The 24,222-nt window shown below is 44.9% G+C and overlaps 1 protein-coding gene across 1 annotated transcript in view; it reads right to left on the bottom strand.

The window, feature by feature from the left end:
• nbr1b (NBR1 autophagy cargo receptor b) overlaps positions 1–24,222 on the bottom strand; it is a 139,792-nt gene that overhangs the window by 55,353 nt on the left and 60,217 nt on the right. Inside the window, exons 13-19 of the mRNA XM_080511396.1 lie at positions 19,877–19,993; positions 18,363–18,438; positions 16,666–16,764; positions 14,804–14,968; positions 14,481–14,726; positions 13,132–13,309; positions 10,962–11,201 (exon numbers count right to left, since the gene is read on the bottom strand). Of these exons, the coding sequence (XP_080367522.1) occupies positions 10,962–11,201; positions 13,132–13,309; positions 14,481–14,726; positions 14,804–14,968; positions 16,666–16,764; positions 18,363–18,438; positions 19,877–19,993 (1,121 nt within the window). The remainder of the gene's footprint in view (positions 1–10,961; positions 11,202–13,131; positions 13,310–14,480; positions 14,727–14,803; positions 14,969–16,665; positions 16,765–18,362; positions 18,439–19,876; positions 19,994–24,222) is intronic.

Below are 24,222 nucleotides of genomic sequence, written 5' to 3'. Positions count from 1 at the left end.
CAGGATTGGTCCACATGGCTCAGAGCCCAGCGGGAACCCGGAACCAAGCGGAGTGGTATAAAATCCACCCGCGAAGAGAAACAAATCCTCTTCCAAGTCGAAAGTGCTCCAAGACGGATGCACCTCTTCGCACGGAGACAAAGTACCGCATGTGTTAACATGCTGACCGGGCCGGAGTTCTTCACCTCGCTGGACGAGCCGAGAACCACCGTGGAACTACTTTTGTTTTTCCTTTTTTTTTCCTTTTTTTCCTTCTTCACTGGATCCCGAGTGTGCAGTGGCACCGCACACTCCTCACATGCCGACCTGAACCCGCTTCTTCTCCCTCTCACAAGAAGCTTGATCACTCCTGGGATCACCCTGTGGACTTTTCCTTGTCCACAGACAGTTCAGCTTGTTTCCCTGGGACGCCAGAGAAACCAGCCCGCAGCCGGGAAATCAACGGACTTTCACCGGCCACGAAGCACGTTCACCCTCGTGCCACTGAGTAAGGCTTAGAGTCTGGGCAGGCAATGATATTAACGTGACTGTAATATTGCTGTGTGTTTTATTATTGTTTTTTTTTTTTATCTTTCTTGGTTGAAAAATACAATAATGTACACATAGGATATTGTACATATCAAATCAAATCCTTTTCTTTTTTTTTTTAAACAATAAAAATAACAAGAACAGTAGAACCCAGTCTCTGACAACAATATAGTAATGAAATATTACGAATGTAAAGTAAAAAGTAAACAACAAAAGAAAAAGAAAAGAGAAAAAAAAATACAATAATAATTAAATAAAATTAAACATGAATAGGATAAATAATAGCAATAGTGATTTTAGAAAATAACAGTAACCACAACAATGACTAAGTAATAATAATGACTAACTAGAAAATTCCCGCGGAAATTTTATTGTGCCTGCCACCTGCCGCCCCCTGCTGCCGAGAGGCAGCGGCAGGGTGAAAAATACGTGGAAACCATGTCATTAGCTAGTGATTCTCGATCGCAGCGCCACCACGAGGCCACCCTCCAAATTTCAGGTCATTTGAACAATCTTGTTAGCATGAGATGCTAACAGGTAACAGCGATTTAAGTGCGTGGAAACCATGTGGTCAGCTAGTAATTCTCGATCGCAGCGCCACCACGAGGCCACCCTCCAAATTTCAGCTCATTTAAACAAACTTGTTAGCATGCGATGCTAACACCAGCGATTTAAGTACGTGGAAACCATGTCATTAGCTAGTGATTCTCGATCGCAGCACCAGCACGAGTCCACCCTCCAAATTTGAGCTCATTTGAACAAACTTGTTAGCATGAGATGCTAACACCTGCGATTTGCCTGAAAAGCGCAGAAGTTACCTCCCAGGTGTGGCTGACCTGGAATCTGGAGTTTGATGACATTCTGAGATGGTAGGCCAATTAGCTTAGCGCGGCGGCTAACTAGCTAGTGCGCCGTGATCGCAGCACCCCCATGAGGCCACCCTCCAAATTTCAGCTCAATTGAACAAACTTTGTAGCATGCTAATTGGCATGCTAACAAGTGTTGATGCTGAGTCATTGCCATCAGCATTAAAATGCATTGAAAAGTATGGTGCCTAAGCTACTGTGTGTGTGAGCACTGTGTGGTCAGCCATCATGTTACTGGTCCAGCCAATCAGAGGAGCCGTGTGTGTTGCCAGGCAGATTTGGAGCAGCTTGTGTGATGTCATGGAGCCGGCTCCTGATTGACAGGCTGCTGCAGGTGGCAGAGACTATGAGACCTGATGTGAGGGAAGAAGGTGTTTAAGCAGAAACGCAGGTCCCGAACAACTGCTTATAGTTGGAAAACCGTGACCCTTGGGTGAAAAATTCCTTCACCGTGGGCGTCGGGAGAAGTTGAAGGACGTGCGGTGTGGTTTTCGTGTCCTCACGAGGTTCCGTCTACCCGTGAGGACTTGAAACAAATGGCTGAACTTTGGGGATTTGGGGAGAAAATGACTCGTCAAAATGTATTGGCGCGGATGAGACAGAATCCTGCGCTCCCTATCAATTAAGTCCCCTGGAGGGAGAACCGTGTCTCTCTGAGACAAAAGTGTCCCTCGTGAGAAGCACAACGCCTGTAGCTACATTTTGATGTATAATATGTTGAGAAAGACGAAGAAATGTGTCTGTGGTGACGAGATAAAAACTTTTTTTTGTTTGTAAAACGGCAGTTTCTCTCACTCTGACCGAAATCTTGTCACTCTAACTTTTCACATACACACCCATACAAAACTGGAAAAAGGAGGGAAAAGTTGATGACATTCAAAGGCTCACAGTTTAAAATTGGTGAAACTTTTGAAACATCTGAGGACATATCTGAATACAAAACAAGTGCGGCAACGTTTTAAGAGTAAGTTTGAGTCTGTAGCTGAAGATTTGGCGACGTGATGTGGCGTGGAAAAAGTGTGATTTTTTTTTCTGTTTTTTCTTGGCTCCCATGTTAAGCGGATGTAAAAATCATCGCCGTTTTTTACGTGTTGTTCGGAAGCCGTTTGCGATATCCATAATCCAAATGGATGCACAGGATTCCCGATAATTCCCTACGTAGCGATATGCTTTTTGTCTACGTACTCCAAACGGTGCGGGACTAGTAGGCCTGCAAACTTTGTGCGGCAGAGGAAGAATAATATTTTAAAAAAAACGGCGCTTTCCCAGGATTGTAATAATTGTGCGACGCCTCTTAAAGAGGCAGGCACAATTAATAATTGAACGGATGTATAGACAAGTCTTAAATACAGATAAGTAACAATAAAGTACAACACCACAAGTTACATAAGTATGGTCGAAAAATAACAGTGGCATATAAAGGGTGAACAACACCAGGCATGGAAATAGCAAGGAAACTAAACAAAACAAACAGCAAACAAACAGACAAAAAAAACATCAAGAAAAAATAAAATAAAATAAAATTAGATAAAAATAAATAAAAAAAAAAAAACAGGGGGGGTGGCGGAGGTGAAGTGGAGTGTGGATCGGCATCAGACAAGCACATCAATCAGGAGGCAAGGTTTGTAAAGAGTTAAAGTAGTCTATGAAAGGTTTCCATTTACGGACAAACTTAGAAGTGTTACCTTTTACAGAAAACATGATCTTTTCTAATTTAACAAAATACATAACATCTCTTAGCCAGCAGGCAATTGATGGGGACTTCTGGGATTTCCACAGAAATAAAATACACCGTCTTGCCAACAGGGATGTAAAGGCCAATATCTCTGACTGTAGAGGGTTTATATGGGAGGAGTCAACACAAAGCCCAAATATAGCTAGGTAGGGACTCATTTTAATGTTCTTCCCCAGAACTTTCGACATAATCGTGGAATAGTCGCTCCAGAATGTCTGTAATCTGGGACAGAGGAAGAACATATGGCTTAAATTACAGTTAGAAACGTGACATTTATCACATTGGTCTAGAACATTAGGATATATTCGGGATAGTCGAGATTTTGATAAGTGAACTCTGTGCAGCACTTTGAATTGTATTAGTCCCAACCTAGCGCAGGGTGTGCTTGAACGTATACTATTAATGGCCTCATTCCATAATTGATCTGTAAACTTCAACCTGAGCTCCTGCTCCCAAGAACTACGAGATTTACTAGCCGAGCATTCATCAAAAATCATTAGTTGTGAGTATATTTTAGATATTAGAGATTTCTGACTGGATTTGAAAGATAGAAGAACATCCCATGGCTGGTTAACAGGGATGGATGGGTAGGAGGGGAATAGGGTGGAGGCACAATGTCTAATTTGGAAATAAAGAAACAAGTGAGACACTGGTAAACTGAAACCTGATGACAGGTCCGAAAAACTTGAAAAAACACCATCTTTGTAGAGATCCTTGAAGTGCTTAATGCCCCGATTCTGCCAGATTTTAAACGTGTTATTAATAAGTGATGGGGGAAGCAAATGATTTTTAACCACAGGTGTCAAAGTAGATGGTGATACAAATTTAAAATGCTGCCTAAATTGAAACCACACCTTAAGGGTGGACAATACCACCGGATTAGTTGTAAAACTACAGGAAATCTGTGGCAAGGGGGAGGAGATTAAAGCCAATAGAGAAGATGAAGATAGTGAATGCGCCTCCAACCTACACCACAGCAATTCTGGATTATTGAGCCACCAAATCAATTTATGAATATGCGCCGACCAGTAATAAAGCAAAAAATTGGGCAAAGCCACACCACCGCTTAGTTTAAGTTGTTGCAGCAATGAATACCTCACTCTGGGAGTCTTCCCGCCCCACAAAAAGATAGCAACATGTTGGTCCAATGTTTTGAAGAATTTTTTGGGCAGAAATAGGGGGATGCATTGAAATAAATAAAGAAATTTAGGCAACACTGACATTTTCACTACATTAACTCTTCCCATCAATGATAAAGGCAAGGAGTTCCACCTCTGTAAATCAGCCCTGACCTGGGTCAACAATGGGGAGAAACTAGCTGCAAAAAGAGAGGGCAGAGTACGGGTTACATTAATCCCCAAATATCTAAACCCAGACACACTAAATTTAAAAGGAATGTCGGATTGTTTGAGTAATAGCGCAGATGGGTTTACAGGATAACATTCACTTTTAAGAAAATTGACTTTATAGCCGGAGAAGGAGCCAAGCTTATTGAATAAATCCGAGATTGACGCTATACTGGATAGTGGGTCTGATACATAGAGAAGCAGGTCATCTGCATAAAGTGACAATTTGAGTTCGATATCAGCCCGGGAGATTCCATGGTAAATAGGTAGTGATTTTAACGCCATTGACAGAGGTTCGATAGCCAAGGCAAAAAGTAATGGGGAGAGAGGGCATCCTTGTCTAGTACCGCGTGACAGGGTAAAATAGTCGGAGCAAGTGTCATTGGTGCGAACACTAGCCTGGGGAGAGGTGTAGAGAAGGCAAATCCAAGATATGAACCTATAACCGAGTCCGAATTTATTAAGCACAGCAAAAAGATAATTCCACTCGACGCGGTCGAATGCTTTCTCTGCGTCTATGGAAATAACAACTTCAGGAACAGTGGAAGAGCTTTCAGTGAAAATTGCATTCAAAAGCGTACGAACATTAAAGAAGAGCTGACGCCCTTTAATAAAACCATTTTGATCTTCTGAAATAATGACAGGGAGAATCTTCTCAAGGCGTGTGGCTAAGTCTTTTGCTAAAATTTTAACATCAACATTCAACAAAGAGAGAGGTCTGTAAGATGCACATAGTGCAGGGTCCTTGCCTTTCTTTAAGAGAAGGGATATGGAGGCCTGAGTCAAGGTTGGTGGTAATGAACCACGTTCAAGCGATTCATTATACAATGAGATGAGAAGCGGGGCTAGTTTATCTGTAAATCTTTTGTAAAACTCAACACAGAATCCATCAGGACCCGGGGCTTTGTTGCTTTGCATGGATTTAATAGCAGCTGTAATTTCTTGCAAAGTAAGAGGCGCATCTAGCGCGTTCGCAACGCCTGAGTCAACAGTAGGGAATTTAAGGGTTTCAAAAAAAGAATCCATTGAGGCTGCCTCAGACAGAGATTCAGATGTATAGAGAGAGGAGTAATAAGATTTAAAAATTTTATTAATAACAGCTGGGTCCGATATGGAGGAGCCTGTGGAATCTCTAATTTGGGGAATTAAACGAGAAGCAGCTTGTCTTTTTAGCTGATGGGCTCATAATCTGCTCGGTTTATCCCCATGTTCATAATAGTTACTGCGGGAACGTAGTAAGAGGCGTTCCGCATCCGCTGTTGTTTCAAGGTCGAGTTCCGCCTGCAAGTCGAGTCTACGCTTCAGCAGACTCGGAGTTGGGTTAGCTGAGTTAAGTCGATCTGTATCCAAAATTTTTGTCATAAGCTCTTGTAATTTTGCCTTACGGATTTTAGTAGAATACGCCGAATAAGAGATGATCTGTCCACGAAGATAGGCTTTGAGTGATTTCCATAATAAAGAAAAGCTGACGGAGTCATTTTTATTGAAGGAGATGAAATCATCTACTGAAGATGATATAGAAACATTAAATGCCTCATCGGACAACAGCAGTGGATTAAGCCTCCAGGGTGAAGAAAAGCGGCTGCGATCAATAAGTTTTATCTAAAGTTAAGGGGGCATGATCTGAAATGACAATTGGATGATATTCAGAAGAAGTCACTTTTGGAAGGAGAGAGTTGTCGACAAAAAAATAGTCAATACGAGAATATGATTGGTGTGCATGTGAGAAAAAGGAAAACATTTTAGCCCGGGGGTTAGAAAACCTCCAAGGGTCAACAAACCCGCTCCTGAGCATAAAGTCGGAAATAGATTTTGCCATACATGATTGGGTCAGGGTACGCGGGTTTGAGCGGTCCAGGGAAGGATCGATGACGCAGTTTAAGTCCCCACCAAATATCAAGAGATGAGTGTTTAGGAAGGGCAGAACAATAAACAATTTATCAGTAAAATGTGGATCGTCAAAGTTAGGGGCATAGATATTCACCAACAACACCGGATTATGGTGTAGAGTGCCTGCAACAATTAAGTATCGACCATTTTGATCACTTATTGTCTTAGAGACGGTAAATAGAATTTTCTTATGGACCAAAATGGCCACCCCTCTGGCCTTTGAGTTGAAGGTTGAGTGAAAAATATCCCCCACCCATGGACATCTGAGTTTTACCTGCTCTCTATCGCGCAGGTGTGTTTCCTGTAGGAATGCTATGTCAACAGAAAGATGTTTTAGATGAACAAACACCTTTGAGCGCTTAACTGGATTATTAATACCTTTAACATTCCAGCTCAAAAATCTAATACTTGATCCAGTATCGGAATTAAGTGGATTAGTATTTGTCATCTACAATGTGATCATAACTGTGGTACCACCACCACCACCACCACCACCACCACCACCACCACCACCACACTGGGAATAACAAGGAAAGGGAAGGGGGGAGAAAAAAAAAAAAATAGAGGAAAAAAAGGGAAGAAAAAAAAAAAAAAAGACATAAAATACTCATTTACCTTGAACATACAGAGCCGAGACTGAAAACCCCCCACCCTCCACCCCCCCGTGCATGTTCGCTGCTCCCATCCCCAAACGATGGGGGCTGCCGTGCAGACTCCAATAGGAGCCATTCTCCTACTGAGCTACTTACAACTGTGGAACTAGTCTAAAAGTCTAAAAGACTAAAAAATGAACCCCTGCAGATAGTGAACTTCAAATATAATTTCAAATAGAAAGTGTGCGTCACTAAAAAGAAAAAAACCCAAAAAACCAAAACAAAACATGAACTACTTCAATGAATACCGGATGGAATAAATGTCATCATGGCTGACAGAACGCCAGTAACAGCATAAAACTTCTACTAATATCAATAATAATAACAAATGCGCATTAAATGTAATATTGCAGTCTAAAAGCACTGCTTGTTACATAAGAGCCATTCCAGATCAGCACATCCTTTATAGACAGTCGGTGTGTATGTAAACATAGAAACTCACCCGGTAACATGAATTAAACTTGAAAGTAATGATGGCAGTAATGTCCTTGTAAGAAACTGAAAAAACAGCCTGTTTATTTGGTGATTGTCTTGATGAATGACTTGGCCTCTTCTGGGGAGGTAAAGTCTCGCTGTGCGCCTTCATGTTATGCGCAGTCGGGCCGGGTGCAGTAAGCCGAACCGGACTCCCGGGATCTCACGGAGCTGGCGGCGGACGTCGTTGAAAGCGGCACGGGCCCGTGCAGTCTTGGTGGTGTAATCAGGGAAGACGGAGATGGTCATGTTTCGAAGATTCACGCGTTGTAATTCCCTCGCTTTCTTGAGAATATCGGAGCAATCCTTGAAATAATGAAGCTTTGCCACTATGGCACGGGGGGTGAGCCCTGTCCACCAGCGGCTCCCTGTCCAGTTTCAAAGCTTCCATTAGTAGCTTGGCCACACCGGCGGGGGTAAGGGGGGCGGGGTCGTCCTCCGGAACGCCGATAATCCATATATATTCTGACGGCGAGCTCTGGACTCTAGGTCCTCACATTTATTTTCCAGCTTTCCATATTGTTTAGATAGATGTTCAACTTTGTTTTGGAGAGTGACGATGTCATCTGTACAAGTAGAGAGGGACTGTTCATCTCAGTGACCGCAACTTTGAGCCCGAAACTTCCGCCTGCACTGAGGAAATAGTGCCAGAAAGTTGTGTTTTTAAGGCCAGCAGCTCAGTCTTCATGGAACAGAGATTCTCACTTAAAGCTGTTTGAAGCTCGGCTCTGAATACTGTCACAACCTCACTTCGGAGAGCGAGGAGAAGTTGGGTTTTGAGTGCGGTGATGTCAGCAGTCGGTGTGCAGCTTGGCTCCGCTGAGGAACTTGAATCACTCTGGGGCGAGGAGGCGGCGTAGGGACCAGGCCGCTGGTTAGGCTGGGTGTTGTTTCCCGCTTTGTTAAGCTTTGGTGGCATTTTAACGGGAAAAAAGTGAGGCGTACAAGTCGGAGAAAGAGTAGTTCAAGTTTAAAAAGTAAAAAAATACAAAAATAGTGCGCATATATAAAGAACGATTTCACTCTGCAGGAGCTCCACTACACGTGTCCTACTCCATGTCTCGCCAAGCCGGAAGTCCTATTATTGTTTGAACTCAGGGACCTGATCCGTATTTTCAACCAATCTGTGTCTGTGCGTTAGATTCCCATTCACGTGAACCTCCGCACTGTGCAGCTCTCTCTCTCTCAGTCTGCCCCTCTGCTCCTGGAGCCTAGATCTTGTCTCACTCTCATTTTTAGACTCTTGTGCAGACTGAGAGTGTGCAGAGCTGGACACACAGTAGATTCTGTCCTCCTTTCTCTCTTCTCCTCTCCTCACTAACGATCGTGCAATTCGGCAACAGCTGTCCTCCATGCGCTTGTGTGACCGTGTGGAGTTCACCGTCCCTGAGGTTTCTCGGACACGAGCCCCCAGGCGCGCTCCAAGCAGGCTCACGAGCCGTGCACGAGCACAGTGACGTCACGCTGTCCAGAAAGAGTGCGCCGAGCGCCTCTGGTGGCCGCGTGGGTGATTGCAATCTCTTGAAAGGTCGCCACTCGGTGGACAAGTCGAGTCATTGCATTCTCCCTCCGTGCGCCGCCGTGCCCCTAGTGGTCGTTCCGGTTACTGCCTCGAACCAGACGCCTGCCGCCACCTGGTGGACGCTCGAGGTCATTACACCCACTGACACTGACCCTCCAAGGTCCGCCGCCACCTGGTGGACGTTCGAGGTCATTACACCCACTGACACTGACCCTCCAAGGTCCGCCGCCACCTGGTGGACACTTGTGGTCATTGCATCCCCACTCAGGCTTACACACACACACACACACACACACACACACACACACACACACACACACACACACACACACACACACACACACACACACACACACACACACACACACACACACACACACACACACACACACACACACACACACACACCCTCTTCTTTGTACATAGTGTTTGCTGTTAGTAGATAAGATCTCCGTGTTTGATGGTTATTACTTGATTGTGTTGTTTTAATAAATAATTTATGAATTATTTTTGAAAAAATACATTTTTGTTAATAAACGCATTGTAACTTAATTGATGGATTCTTGGTAATCATTGTGTATTTATTGTTGACAATTCACTGGTTTGTAACAGTCTGTGCTGGAATCTCACACCTTCCTTGTTGTTTAAGATTGTTATATTTACACAGAAATATTAACTAACTTAAATAACCTTTTGACAAACAAGACTGAAATTTATTTCCAGCTTAGCTGGTGGTGCCCCGATTCAATTATTATTTGATAAATAACCAATTTATTCAAATTAATAATTTATTTTTGAGAATTTATTAACTTTTGAGTAATTACTCGATTACTCTAGGAGTTGCTGATGAGTAACTAACCGTTTACTTCATTAGTAATTCCAGTTTTTCCTAAATTACTTTCAGTAATCTATTACTTTCAGTAATAAATTACTTACAGTAATTATTAATGCTAATTACCAACCATAAATCCCAACAACGGAGAAGTCTCTGCGCTTCCATGAAAGCAGCATGAGCCCGTGCAACGGCCGGAGTGAAATCGGGGAAGATGGCAATGGACTGACCCTTCATCTTAAGTGGACCCATGGTCCGGGCCCGGCGGAGCACCTCAACGCAGTCCTGGTCGTACTGAAGCTTCGCTATGATGGCTCGCGGCTTTCCTCCTGGGCATTTAGGAACAAGGCTTCTATGTGAGCGATCAATCATGACTTCTTTGTCCATCTTGAGTACCTCTCTCAGCAGCAGGAGTACTGGTATCTGATCCTTCCTCGACTCCGCTTATACGTACGTTGGATCTACGATTCTGCTCTCCACATCTTCACTCTTGGCCCTCAGCTCACTCAGCTCTTTTTTGAGACCAGACACCGTAGTTTGCAGAGTCACTACTTCGTCACTCCAGGTGGAGAGGCCGCTTTCGATGTCCTTCACCGTGGCTTTCACCTCATCCACTTGTTTGCATGTCGCTTCCCTGCAGGCCGTGATTTCGTTCCTTACTGATTGAAACTCAGTCTTAATGGTGCCGAAGTCCTCCGCGAGCGCTCTCCTGAGCTCCTCTTTTATCACGGATGAGATGTTTTCTTTGATAGACAAAATAACTGGTGATTTTAAGTCTACAATGATGTTCTGTTCCTCGTCGGTGCTTTGGTCCCCGGCTTCAGTCAAACCAGCCGACTCCTCCGGGCGAGCTGCGGTGGCCTTCGGCCTGGTTAGCTTAGCTTTCGCTCCGGCGTATTGGTACTTTCATAAGCTGGACGCCATTCCGAACAAAAATGTGGGCACAATATGTCACCCTGCACTCTTAACTTCCTCCTGATGTATGTGGTATGCTCCTCTCAGTCGGAAAAATAATAGTTTTTGACACTTTTAGCAATATTTAACGGGAGCCTCCACAAACACGACCTACTCCATTACTGGCTCACGAGCGCCCCCAAACAGAAACACCTTCTGACCTGTTGGCGAGGACAGTTTGGGGCGGAGCCACCACTTCGGGAGTCAGCGGCTCATCGTCCAGCGTCTGAGACGTGCACAGCATGTCATTGGCGCTGCTGGTTTCCGACAGCTCATTGGCTGGCCCTGCCTCGCCCGGCTCGCCCTCTGCAGTCGGGGCCGATCCTGGAGGGGCCGAGGAGGGGGGGTCGGAGTCTGTGGGGGTCTTGGCTACCACGTCTCCGGGTTGGGAAAGAGCAGAGCTGCAACACAGTCAAAGTTTAAAAGTAGAATTTTGAGAAAAAACAGAAAATCTGTGATGCATTTTGGGATATGTTTGCAGAACAGCATTGCTCAGAGCCACAACATGACTTTATAAAAACGACGACAAAGTTTAACTTTCTGAAAAATGTAAAACTCTCTGTGGAAAGGGGGGAAGTGGAGAGGAGACCAGCAGGAACTGCGTAGATAGTTTGGACTACCACACAATCTGAGCAGTGCTGCCTTGTGTGGCACCAGCAACATCTTGCAGCTTGCTGTCAACAGCATTACCGAGGAGTTCATGGTGTCCAGAACCCGGGAGCTGTTGCAGTACAAGGAGTCAATTGATCTAAAGGAGGCTTCAGCTGGCATTCAGATATGAACGGCAGGAAATGGAGGGCGGAGAAAGCTCTGGAGGGGGCCGAGTCAAGACTGTGACAGAAGGTACTGATGGGGTCCAGAGCCACAGGACGGGCAGGCACTGGCTATTCCCCAGCAACCAGAGGGGATAAGGCCAAAGGCAAAGTGAGGCGGCACCTTGTGCAGGAGGAAGTTCGGGCAGGTGTAGAGCAAGCAAGAGCCAGCAGAATGATAGGGATGAGACGGCAAAGTGCATGGACTAAATGGGACAATGTCCTACAACGAAAGACCACTTGGTCTATTGTCTGAAAAGCAGACTTCCACTGCATCAGATTTTTGGTCCAAGCTGTGTACGACATCCTACCAAGTCCAACCAGCCTTCACATCTGTGACAAAATGGAGACCTCAATACCCTCAACGGCCTCCAGAAACCAAAGTTCGTCATGTTTGAGAGTTGGAGAGAACCTTGACCCACAACCTCAGCCAAAGTCTGACTTCCTCACCTGTGAACCTTGGAAACTAGCTGAGGTTCCCTGCCAGCATAACGTCCTCTCGGCTGTGACCAGAGATGATCAATCTGTCAGAGTCGGTCAAGCAGCTCATCATTCTGGAGCTTACAGTGCCTTAGAAAGAGCGCATGGACGAGGCCAATGAGAGGAAGCGTGCCAAGTACCAGGAGCTGGAGGACAAGAGTAAGAAGCCAGGCTGGAGAACCTGGTGTGAAGCCCTGGAGGTGGGATGCCGGGGCGGTCATTCTGTAAAGCGCTTATGAAGAGGTAAAGCGAAAGGCTATCAAATCCGCCTCAGAAGCCGCAGAGAAAGAAACAAGGTGGCTATGGATCAAGAAGGCAGAGCCGTGGACAGACGCTGCAGGGACACAGGGACACAGGCTGGACCTGATCAACCTTGGTCGGGTCGCCTGGGCCATCGGTGTCCAATGTTGAAAGACCCGAAACTCCTGATGACCCCAGGTTACATCACTGATAATGTGTCCCAGTGCATCTAGTAGATGGATCTTTCATCAAATCTCCATGGAAACAAGGGAAAGCTCAGTCGTAGTAAATGGTTGTTCTGCACATGCTCAGTAGATGTACAATAGGAAGATTGTTTCCTCCAGAGTGTCATGATTCCCAAGTTCACATTTTATTTTGACAGTCACTATAATAACAATCTAACTTGGCTGTCTGTCCACTTAAAGGTCTGTGTTCTCCTATTGTTAATGTTTCAAGCTTATTGTTCTCTTCTGCATGTGTGTGTGGTTTCATGACAAAAAGACACAACTGTGCCCACTAGTGGCCCAACATGCTAACTACATTGTTTTTAGCGTTTTTCCCATTGCCATGCAGATGGACATTCTTTGCTGCGTAAATGCTAAACCTTTTCGAATTGAAAAGGCAAAAACGATGCATTTTCACTTGAAATGTCTAGAAGGGCCTGAACTCACCGAAAACCTCTAGATTGCACAATAGAGTCCTATAAAAGCGCACTTCCTTATTGTGACTGACATTTACTGAAGCCAGATAAATGAGGATATGGAGCAGGAGGAGTTTCTCTGAGCCAGTCGACACTCACCTGTACATGGAGTCTCCCAGCGGGCGGCTGGTGTCGAAGCAGTCAGGGAGGATAATGATGTAGTCTTCCGAGGAGGTGGAGGAGGAGCGACTCCTCACGCCCTCTCTCTTCTTCTCACCCGGCTCTTTCAGCCTGGACTCCACACAGATGCTCTTCATGTGGGCTTCCTCGACTTCACCTGTGAGGAGATCGCAAACATTCCAGGTTTGATGGATCCCGCTCACTGCTGCACTCCGACACTAAATGAAAACTATGCTGCTTTTTGAATGCAATTAGGATTAGAGGGCGTCAATTTAGAAAGTCCCTCTGAAGGCCTCTGTGATGGGTACAAAAATGTTTTAAAATGATGGCGCAGTCGATCAGATGTTTACCATTTATTTCCAGCCTCCCAAGTGCAGATATTTACAGTGCAAAGACAATGGACAAAGAAAACAAAAAAACGAGGGTGGAAACAAGTGTAATAACTCAAATAGTTTCTCTCTCTTCGAGCGTTACCTCCCCTGTAACTGACCAGCAACACAACGCTGTGGCGAGCCAGCCAAGCAGTGCACACTTGACTGGCGTGCTGTCAAATACACACACACACACACACACACACACACACACACACACACACACACACACACACACACACACACACACACACACACACACACACACACACACACACACACACACACACACACACACTCCTCCGCTGCTCACACAAACGTCTGACGGGCCAAACCGATGCAGATGCACGTCTGGTGTTTAAAAGTGCATCCGTGCATCAGCTGTTCCATGTTTTCTGTGATTTTGTCTGTTGTGTTAATAATGGTGTGTTTGACAGTTTGATTATGTGCAGAGACCTGAGTTCATGATGATGAATATGAAATGATTGAGGAAATCATGGGACGGAAGTCTGCTTTGTCACTGATTGATCAACGACCTGAGGTACGCCCAGGGGAGGGGCTTAGGGAACACCAGGGCGCCATGGAGGAAGCTTCTTGCTGGTCAGTCAGGGGAGGTGACGCTCCAAGAGAGAGACACTACTTGATTTATTATAGTTGTTTCGTTTTTTGTTTTGTTTTCCGTCTTTGCACTGTAAACATCTGCACTTGGGAGGCTGAAAATAAATGGTAAAAAACATCTGATGGACCGCGCCATCATTTTGGGGATTTTTTTGTGGGAAAAAGGCTTCTGGCCAAAGCTCCACAGAGCCACTTCCTGGAGGTCTTGACCAGAGTCCCCTCTGACTCCATGTCCCCAACATCCTCTGGTACATGGGACAGACTCTCGTGCAGGAAGGAGTCTTCCACTAGTCTTTCTTGGCTCTGAGCTCCACATCTATAAGTCTTGGTTGTGGTTACCTGTGGCGTCGTGCTCCTGCAGCGTGGCAGGCCTGGAGGCCGCGGGCAGCAGGGTGGGGGCAGAGCTGGGGCCGGGCCCTGGGGGCAGGGAGGCCTTCAGGGGGGGTGGGAGCGCTGCCTTGAGAGCAGCCAGTGGCTTCAGTGAGCCGGTGGCGTTCCCGTCTGCTTTTGCCGTTTTGCTCTTCACACATGAGGAGGAAGATGACGAAGAGGACGAGGAGCCGCTCTGAGCAGCCGGACACACCACTGAAAACATCGACATGAAGGATTGTTCAGAGAACTTTAGCCACATGGTCTGAAGTTCCCAGCTGGGTTCAGTTTACCTGGGCAGGACCCCCTCAGGGGGGCGTGGCCTGGCGCCTCCTCCAGGGTCACGGAGTGGCTCGCCGTCTCACACACAAACTGAGTGCCCTGAATGTCGTCCTCACCTTCTTCCTGAGCCGGGACTCCGCCCCCTTCAGCAGCAGGCCCCGCCCCATGGGGGACATCTGAGGACCAGAAAGAAGACTTCAGCAGGATGCTGCTGAGTAACCAGCAATAGTTTACTGGTTTCTTTACTGCTGGATGTGACGTGATGTATGAGTGATGTGAACAGTCCACAGCCCCGCTGCTGGAGCTTTTACTAAATCTCATTTTCTTTAGGGTTTTTCTCATTTTGGTACATTGATGGGACAAATGTCACATCTGATGAAAACACAGGATCAGTGGTTTGTCAACAAAAATATGCATGAGGTTCAGGTGATATAGCTTGAATGGCTAAAGTAGATAAAATAGCTAAAACACCTTAAATGAGTCACCAGCTAAACTCCAACCCCTGGCAGAACTGCTGGAATCACCAGTCTGGGAGGTTGTTCATTCAGTTGTTTAATTATTTAGAAATGAAGCAGATCACAGACATGCCACAAAACTATAGTCATTTAAAATGGCAACTTCCTGGCTTTAAGAAACAAATTGTGATGGTCAATAACTATTGCTTTTATTGTCACTACTGTCATGCATGCCTGCGTGTCTGTCTGTGTGCACCATTGTATGGGAAACACCACTTTACAATCAAATACAGCACCAAAGGCCAAAGCAGCACCAATCTAATCCAGAGTAAGTAAAACTATGATCACCATCACTTGTAGATTAAATCATCCTGCTGTGAAATGCTGACAAAGCCTTGGATGGTCTGAGTTCAGCTCATCATTCCTGGTGGGGGTCTTCTTCTACTCACAACTGAAAAAGGTCCTGAAGCAGGTCCTCTATGTATCATGATCTTCATGTTCAATCAGCCTCCATCACTCCAGAGGAGCACATCAGAACAGTCATCACCTCCTGCCCATGAGCCCATGAGCCAATCAGTCAAGCTCATTTCAATGACCACACCCAGACCAGCACTACAAACTCTGCTGGCCCTGAGGTGGTCCGTCAATAACACATCAACATCTGATTGGCTGATGATCCTGTCACTCAACATTTTAACCCAATAGCAGGTCCAGCTTCCATCAGAGGTTAGCAATGAAGCTACTGCTAGCCCCAGCAGAGGAGAGGAGCTGTGATGCGTTTAGAGGACGTAGGAGATTTGAGCTGGTCTGGCAACAGCAATCAGAGAAAGTTGGAGCCAGATTGATGAAGAGAACTGTTTGTCACTTGTTAAGTCCTTGACTTAGAGACTGCAAGCTGCTAGAAAAGCCAGGGGTGGTGCAACAAAGTACTAGTGGTGTGTTGGAGTGTTTTTTGTCTGTTTGTTTTTCCATGATTCCATACTTTTCCCTTCTGCTTGATCTATAAACCAACTTATTGACGACCACAATTGGTTTTCTTGATTTCTTTTAGTGTTTCTTAAAGCCACGAAGTTGCCATTTCAAATGACTTTAGTTTTTGGCATGCCTGCGATCTGGTTTTTTTTCCTACAAAAATAAACAACTGAGTGAACAACCTCTGAGATTGGTGATTCCATCATTTTTGCCAGGGGGTGTTCACAATAAAGTGGCCAAATAGCTGACGTTTTTAAATAACTAAACTGGTTTCGACTGCTGAATATAACAACACATTAAGACTTGGAAACTGTAGTTTTTATTTGATAAAGATAACATCAGCTTAAGTTTTGGTTCATAAAGCACAATTGAACACAATACAAGATTCAATCTGAAATGTAAAATGTAGTTGGTTTAAAGTGTGCTAAGAGGTAAAAGTTGGTTACTCATGATGCTGTTGATGGCTTCCGTCTCTTCCTGGATCAGGCCGAGCGACGGGCTGCTCTTGTCCTGCACCTGGTCGTCTTGAGGCAGAGGACACATGTCTGAGGAGGAACACTGACGTCAACACATCTCAAGTGAAGATGTGTGTTTTACATGCTCATTTTATGTAAACAATTATGCTTTTTATTCTTTTTTCATCATCGTAACCTTGAAATATTAAAATATGTCACAATGTTTCAGTAGCTTCTTATTTCTGCAGTTTAAAGGTGTGACAATCTTTCAGTTCAAGGCAAATTAACAGAAAATCAATACAATCAAACAAAACCTTGTTTTTACCAAAATGGTGTATCCAGATTCAAATAATTAGCACATTATTATTATCGATAACAGCAACAACAACAACATTAATAACAACCCTAATTAATATTAATTCCATGTGTCTCTTGGGACACCCATTGTACAAGGTGAAGCATTTTATATTCAATTCAATATTGGAATAACAAAGCAAGGCATATAAAATATGACTACTTTTTCAAAGTGAGAGAAGAAAGAAATAACACTTAAAATTTAATCAAAGAAAAAAACAAGAAAAAATATGTACAATTAGGATAAAAAAATAAAAAACTGAAACACACCGACACAAATATGGAACACATATGGAATAAAGAAATAAATTCTAGAAAAAAAAGTAAATAAAAGATAGCATTAGGTGGAAGATGTATGAAATTAACAAATATTTGAATCCAACTGATTTTCCTGTGATATTTGTTGGGTTTCTCCCTGTTAAATGCACCAACAAATTACTTTGTTGTGTTGGGATCTCACAAGACCACAGAAAGTTGGTTCATTTCTAGGGAAAGACAATTTTCATTTGTCATGATACACAGTCATGACAAAGTCTGACCCAGGACAGACTTCCTGTTCTCTGATAACCTCCATTTGAATGTAGTTTCTTGTGATCCGCCATCTTGTTTTGTAGTTCCATCACACACACACACACACACACACACACACACACACACACACACACACACACACACACACACACACACACACACACACACACACACACACACACACACACACACACACACACACACACACCCAGCTGTATATAGGTAGTTATAATCTGTGTTTATTTGTTTTCATTGTAAATAAATATAATGTTTGGAATCATACTTGCTGTTTTATTAATGAGCACAAAGGTGAATGAAATGTCGACCTCTTCTGTGTCAAGAACTCCAAAATCCTTCAACCTTTACTGTTAATTCTGGTAATTGTAATTAATTTAACTATTAATTCAAATCCCTGATGAACTGTTTAGTATATCTTATGAGACTGATAGAACTGAATTGGCTATCATTTCCTGTTAAGACAGGTGGAGCTCCGAGGTTCTGATACAGATCAGATTAAATTTCAATAATATAATTAATAACTATCTTTGATAATTATTAATCATTATCGATAGCCAACCACAACATAAATGGGTCCTAGTGATCCTTATGAGGTAAGAAATCCCTACAGTTGCATGTGGTGCTATATAAATAAAGTTGAATTGCACTGAATTGATATTCTGACAGATTATTTGGATGGAGGTATATTCTGGGTCTCTGTTCTGGCTTCTTAAAGATTTGACCTGCAGGGTGAGAGTGAAATGTGCTGTTGATTCAGCACAAAGCTGCAGTGAAACTCTTCTTACCAGCAGGAATGTTGTTCGGGACGCTCTCCAGCTCCTGGACGATGTTGATATCCAGCAACTCGAAGGACAGAAGATCCTGAAGAGACAACAAACATAGGTATAGTAGGACTCAGGCTATAGTGCGGCTACAGGTGCAGTTGCAGGTGTGGCTACAGGTGCAGTTGCAGGTGTGGCTACAGGTGCAGTTGCAGGTGAAGCTACAGGTGCAGTTGCAGGTGAAGCTACAGGTGCAGTTGCAGGTGTGGCTACAGGTGCAGTTGCAGGTGTGGCTACAGGTGCAGTTGCAGGTGAAGCTACAGGTGCAGTTGCAGGTGTGGCTACAGGTGCAGTTGCAGGTGAAGCTACAGGTGCAGTTGCAGGTGTGGCTACAGGTGCAGTTGCAGGTGTGGCTACAGGTGCAGTTGCAGGTGAAGCTACAGGTGCAGTTGCAGGTGTGGCTACAGGTGCAGTTGCAGGTGAAGCTACAGGTGCAGTTGCAGGTGAAGCTACAGGTGCAGTTGCAGGTGTGGCTACAGGTGCAGTTGCAGGTGAAGCTACAGGTGCAGTTGCAGGTGTGGCTACAGGTGCAGTTGCAGGTGAAGCTACAGGTGCAGTTGCAGGTGTGGCTACAGGTGCAGTTGCAGGTGAAGCTACAGGTGCAGTTGCAGGTGTGGCTACAGGTGCAGTTGCAGGTGAAGCTACAGGTGCAGTTGCAGGTGAAGCTACAGGTGCAGTTGCAGGTGTGGCTACAGGTGCAGTTGCAGGTGAAGCTACAGGTGCAGTTGCAGGTGTGGCTACAGGTGCAGTTGCAGGTGAAGCTACAGGTGCAGTTGCAGGTGTGGCTACAGGTGCAGTTGCAGGTGAAGCTACAGGTGCAGTTGCAGGTGTGGCTACAGGTGCAGTTGCAGGTGAAGCTACAGGTGCAGTTGCAGTTGCGGCTACAGGTGCAGTTGCAGGTGAAGCTACAGGTGCAGTTGCAGGTGAAGCTACAGGTGCAGTTGCAGGTGAAGCTACAGGTGCAGTTGCAGGTGAAGCTACAGGTGCAGTTGCAGGTGAAGCTACAGGTGCAGTTGCAGGTGTGGCTACAGGTGCAGTTGCAGGTGAAGCTACAGGTGCAGTTGCAGCTACAGGTGAAGTTGCAGGTGCAGTTGCGGCTACAGGTGCAGTTACAGGTGTGGCTACAGGTGCAGTTGTGTCTTCAGGTGCAGTTGCAGTTACAGGTGCGGCTACAGGTGCAGTTACGGGTGTGGCTACAGGTGCAGTTGTGTCTTCAGGTGCAGTTGCAGATGCGGCTACAAGTGCAGTTGCAGGTGCGGCAACAGGTGCAGGTGCAGTTACAGATGCAGTTGCAGATGCAGGTGCAGTTGCAGGTGAAGCTACAGGTGCAGTTCCAGGTGCGGCTACAGGTGCCGTTGCGGTGCAGTTGCAGGTGCAGCTACAGGTGCAGTTTCGGCTACAGGTGCAGTTGCAGGTGCAGCTACAGGTGCAGTTGCAGTTACAAGTGCAGCTACAGATGCAGTTACAGGTGTGGTTACCTGTGCCGTGAGCAGGTCCACTGAGGGAATGTAGTACTCTTCTTGGTCCACTGACATTGAAGGCTGCTCGTGAGAAGCCAGGCTGGCTTTTCTATCCTTCCCTATGGGATTCTTACCCTGCAGATAATCACAGATTGTTTCAGACAGAGCAGAACACAATCACATCATCGGCGTACATGTATAGGCTTAGTATTTTGGACAAGATCATATCGTAGTCACGGCTCATCCGAGCCGAAGCTCTTCAGACCAAGTTAAAGGACCCATATTTGGCTATATTTTATGTTTCAGAGTCCATCCTATGCTCATGTGGGATAATTTGGGTGATACAGTATTCAACACTCAAAACTTGTGAAATTCTAGTATTTCTTGGATTGAGCTGACATCACCTCTCATGAAACGGGTGGTTCTCAGCTCCTCCACCTCCTCCACCCGCATGGAGACTGTAGCCCAGCTCACAGCCGCCTCCTCCACCCCCTGGGTGATGTAGCCAGCAGTGATGAGAAACCCGACTCCTTGAACAGACTCACGGGTTTTTGAGTTGTTCATCTAAGTGAATCGTTTGTCTGAATCATTTGAGTCATTTGATTCAGTTGAACATGCGCACTATTTCCACCTCCTGGACCTGGAGGCTGAACTGTGACATGAACCAGGGGGAGAATCATGTATTCATAGTAAAATGCTGAAACACTTCTGAGGAAAATAAACAATAAGTACACATTAGTTTTTAGTGACCCTGGTCTCCTTATTCTAGATTATGTGTGTTGTTTTGAGGTTAATTTTAATCAGAAAATAAATAACATAAGTGATTAAACTGAATAAATACCTGGCATCCAGAATGGCAGATATACAGTATATATTAATATATACGTATGATTTTATAGCTTTTTTTTCTTCCTTCCAACATTCTGATTTTCTTTTTTTACTAGTATCAATAAATAATGTGACGTTCACAGGCAGAACTAAGTATAGGGGACAATATTAAATGTAACACAATACCTGCTACAGTGGTATTTTAACATTGTTTATTGTGTATTTATTCACGTATTATACATGTATATTATCTCTACAAGCTTTGAGAAACAAACAATGTGTGTTTTTTGCTGCAGATTTCCAGGTGAGGGAGGGGCGGAGCCTCACCGCTCACCAGGTGAACGACACAGCGGAAGTGCTACTGACCGATTCAGTGAACGACTCTTTCCAGTTTCCAGGTGACTCGGGTTTGTGAGCTGAACGACTGAAACGAGCTGAGTCGGTCATTCATGCTGAACTTCACCTACAAGCTGACTGGAGCTGCTGAAAGCCTCGTGTGACTGTAAGGAGTCGGAAGCTGCTGTGCTGAGCAGCTAGCGTTAGCGGCTAGGCGACTAGCTGCGTTTAGCAGCTCTTTTAGCAGCTCTTTTAGCATTACAGCTGCTTTTCTCACAGGGCACTAAAGTGAGTAATGGAGTTAGACGAGCTGCAGAACAGTGACATTTAGATTTTCCTCTCTGCAGCTGGAGGCTGGAGCAAGAATGACTCAATGAACGAGTTAATGAACGTGATGACTCGTGAGTCACCGTTCAGTAAAGTGACTCGCGGGTTTTGAACGATTCGTTCAAATTCGATCATCAGTCCAAATCTGAGATCTTTGGTTCCGACCACCGTGTCTTTGTGCGACGCAGAAAAGGTGAACGATGGACTCTACATGCCTGGTTCCCACCGTGAAGCATGGAGGAGGAGGTGTGATGGTGTGGGGGGGCTTTGCTGGTCACACTGTTGGGGATTTATTCAAAATTGAAGGCCTACTGAACCAGCATGGCGCCACAGCATCTTGCAGCGGCATGCTATTCCATCCGGTTTGCCTTTAGTTGGACCATCATTTATTTTTCAACAGGACAATGACCTCAAACACCTCCAGGCTGTGTCAGGGCTATTTGACCAAGAAGGAGGGTGATGGGGGGCTGCGCCAGATGACCTGGCCTCCACAGCCACCAGACCTGAACCCAATCCAGATGTTTGGGCTGAGCTGGACCGGACCTGAACCCAATCCAGATGTTTGGGCTGAGCTGGACCGGACCTGAACCCAATCCAGATGTTTGGGCTGAGCTGGACCGGACCTGAACCCAATCCAGATGTTTGGGCTGAGCTGGACCGGACCTGAACCCAATCCAGATGTTTGGGCTGAGCTGGACCGGACCTGAACCCAATCACCGGACCTGAACCCAATCCAGATGTTTGGGCTGAGCTGGACCGGACCTGAACCCAATCCAGATGTTTGGGCTGAGCTGGACCGCAGAGTGAAGGCAAAAGGACCAACAAGTGCTAAGAATCTCTGGGAACTCCTTCAAGACTGTTGGAAGACCGTTTCAGGTGACGACCTCTTGAAGCTCATCAAGAGAATGAAGAGTGTGAAGCAGTGATCAAAGCAAAAGGTGGCTACTTTGAAGAAACTAGAATATAAGACATATTTTCAGTTGTTTCACACTTTTTTGTTAAGTATATAATTCCACATGTGTTCATTCATAGTTTTGATGCCTTCAGTGTGAATCTACAATTTTCATAGTCATGAAAATAAAGAAAACTCTTTGAATGAGAAGGTGTGTCCAAACTTTTGGTCTGTACTGTAGGTAACTCCAGAAAAACTAAATAAATACAATAACACAATCCCAGACTATTGCAACAAATGTAGAAAGGAAAAGGGAACACTAATTCATTGTCTTTGGCAAGGCCACCAAACAAAAAAAGGTTCTGGAGGGACGTGAGGAGGTGTATGTATCCAAGACATATTAAAAATACAAATCCCTTTAGATGCAAAACTTTTCTTACTTGGTCTATACCCACCAAACTGTACAAGTCGGAAAACACAACAATCCTTTATTGATTTCGATGTAACATTGGCCAAAAGAATAATTGCTGTCTCATGGAAGGAGGTGGGTACACCAAGTGTAAGGAAATGGTTCTCTGAACTGTCGTCGACACTGCCCTGAGAGGAAACGACATACATTGTAAGGTGTAAAGAATCCCTCTTTGGCCACATCTGGGCCCCTTCATCAACTATGTGGAGAATTCAGGCACGGGGCGCCTGGCAGGAGAACCTGGCCCTCTGCACTTCCCACGTTTTAACGCTTCATATTGACTGAGAGACAATTTTGAGGCTGTCCATTCAAGGACATCCATCTCTATATGTATTTGCATTTTAAGTTAATTGTATTATTTGTATTTTGTCTTATTTATTTTTCTCTTTCAATTATTATTATTTTTAATCTACATGTGCATATGAGCATGGACACAAGAAATGTGTGTTATGTCTTTATGTTTATTTGCAAGCTTGTTTGTGTTTGATAAGTTGGATGTGCATGAGATAAATGTTTCTGTGTACAAATTGTATGTGTAAAACCGTTGTTCAAAACCAAAAAAATTATGCTGGGAAAAAAAACAACAAGTGTTGAACTATCAAAAGTGAGTAACCAATCAGATGTCTAACACTGATTTTATTTTTTTTAAAGAATCAAAACCACAATACAAATAAAGCTTTCAATTATTGAAGTCTCTCTCTCTCTCTCTCTCTCTCTCTCTCTCTCTCTCTCGCTCTCTCTCGCTCTCTCTCTCGCTCTCTCGCTCTCTCTCTCTCTCTCTCTCACAGTTAGGGCTGCTTCAATACACCCCCTCCACGTATATCTCTCTCTACACCTCTCTACCACTCTCTACAACTCTCTCTCTACCTCTCTACACCTCTCTCTACACCTCTCTCTCTACCTCTCTCTCTACATCTCTCTCTCTACCTCTCTACACCTCTCTCTACACGTCTCTCTCTACACCTCTCTCTCTACCTCTCTACCTCTCTCTCTACATCTCTCTCTACCTCTCTACACCTCTCTCTACACCTCTCTGTCTACCTCTCTATACCTCTCTCTACCTTTCTACACCTCTCTCTACACCTCTCTCTACCTTTCTACACCTCTCTCTCTACCTCTCTACACCTCTCTCTACACGTCTCTCTCTACCTCTCTACACCTCTCTCTACACGTCTCTCTCTACCTCTCTACACCTCTCTCTACACGTCTCTCTCTACACCTCTCTGTCTACCTCTCTATACACCTCTCTACACATCTCTCTCTACACCTCTCTCTACCTCTCTACACCTCTCTCCCTCTCTACACATCTCTCTCTACACCTCTCTCTACCTCTCTACACCTCTCTCTACCTCTCTACACCTCTCTCTACACGTCTCTCTCTGCCTCTCTACACCTCTCTGTCTACCTCTCTACACCTCTCTCTACACACCTCTCTACACCTCTCTCTACCTTTCTACACCTCTCTCTACCTCTCTATACCTCTCTCTACCTCTCTACACCTCTCTCTACACC

Source organism: Blennius ocellaris (genome assembly GCF_963422515.1).
Source record: "Blennius ocellaris genome assembly, chromosome: 16".
Classification (NCBI taxonomy): domain Eukaryota; kingdom Metazoa; phylum Chordata; class Actinopteri; order Blenniiformes; family Blenniidae; genus Blennius; species Blennius ocellaris.
The sequence above is the reverse complement of the archived record's forward strand: the minus strand, read 5'-3'. Positions and strand labels throughout refer to the sequence as shown.